Source organism: Brassica rapa, unplaced genomic scaffold, assembly GCF_000309985.2.
Source record: "Brassica rapa cultivar Chiifu-401-42 unplaced genomic scaffold, CAAS_Brap_v3.01 Scaffold0726, whole genome shotgun sequence".
In the NCBI taxonomy this organism is placed as follows: domain Eukaryota; kingdom Viridiplantae; phylum Streptophyta; class Magnoliopsida; order Brassicales; family Brassicaceae; genus Brassica; species Brassica rapa.
In genome coordinates this window covers 102954-103986 of record NW_022610666.1, presented here as the reverse complement: position 1 = coordinate 103986, position 1033 = coordinate 102954, and the positions used below count along the sequence as shown (strand labels likewise).

The 1033-nt window shown below is 42.7% G+C and overlaps 1 protein-coding gene across 1 annotated transcript; it reads right to left on the bottom strand.

Annotated features, from left to right (window-relative positions):
* Nucleotides 1-216: 216 nt before the first annotated feature.
* On the bottom strand, nt 217-777 carry LOC103849925. The gene has a single exon (XM_009126636.2). The coding sequence runs from the start codon at nt 775-777 to the stop codon at nt 217-219; it is 561 nt and encodes a 186-aa protein (XP_009124884.2).
* Nucleotides 778-1033: the final 256 nt, after the last annotated feature.

The window sequence follows — 1033 nt, the reverse complement described above, 5'->3', positions numbered from 1 at the left end:
TGGCCGATGATGCCCATTCGCTAGCAAGTCATGCCTGTTCGTGGGGCATGACTTACCCCCTCGTTTTCTATAAATATGGGGGCTCTCTGGTCGATTTCTTTTTTTTTGAATGAATGTTAAATTTATTCATCAAAAAAGCCTGTATACAACCAAGTGCATCCTTTATACTCTAGGAGCTATACTAAAGATTTAACCAACATTCCAAAACAGTTAAAGCTATTGTAATCTAGTTTGGAACCAAAACTGCATCAGCAACTCCATGCCTCTTACTCTCCTCATTCTCAACACACTGATCTTGTTCCTAATCCCTTTATCAACCAGTTTCTGTAGAATCGGTAACGGCATTAGCTTTCGACCATGCTTTACCTTATTTCTCTCACGCCAGACTGCATACAGGACCGCCTGAAGCGCGTATCTAATACAGAACAAAGACTTCTTCTCTCTTGTCGCATCAGAAATGAGCCCCACAATCCCAACCCAATCAGTAGTGAACTCGTTCCCTAATATGCCTTTAACCATTTGCTCCCACACCTGCCCCGAGTAGGAACACTCGAAAAATAAATGGCTTCTTGACTCAGTAGCAGATTGGCAGAGTAGACAGGTTGTATCCACCCCCTGGCTCCATATTGCAACTCTGTCCAAAGTTGATAATCTATTAAGCACCGCAAGCCAAGATATAAAAGCAAATTTAGGAGTAGCCTGAGGAAACCAGATCCCTCTAGCCCAAGCGCATTGGGGTTTGGAAGCTCTCAACAACTCCCAAGTTTCACTAGTCATAAACTTCTGTCGATATCTTGACTTCCCCTTTCAGAGACTGATATCTTCATTAACTACATTTAGATTACTCGCAACAGAACTCAACTCCTTTTCCAGATCATTTAACAAGCCTCGACGATGGCTTCTTCTTCGAGTAGTAACTAATAATGCCTCCTCTACCGTCGCATTTTTAGCTACACCCAAATCAATAATGCCCCTCTCACCTAATAAATCAGAGAGCACCCCCTTCTCTGACCATTTATCGAACCAAAAGGAC

Excerpts from the sequence above, each read along its gene's own strand:
- LOC103849925 (XM_009126636.2), bottom strand. The coding sequence starts at position 777 with ATGACTAGTGAAACTTGGGAGTTGTTGAGAGCTTCCAAACCCCAATGC.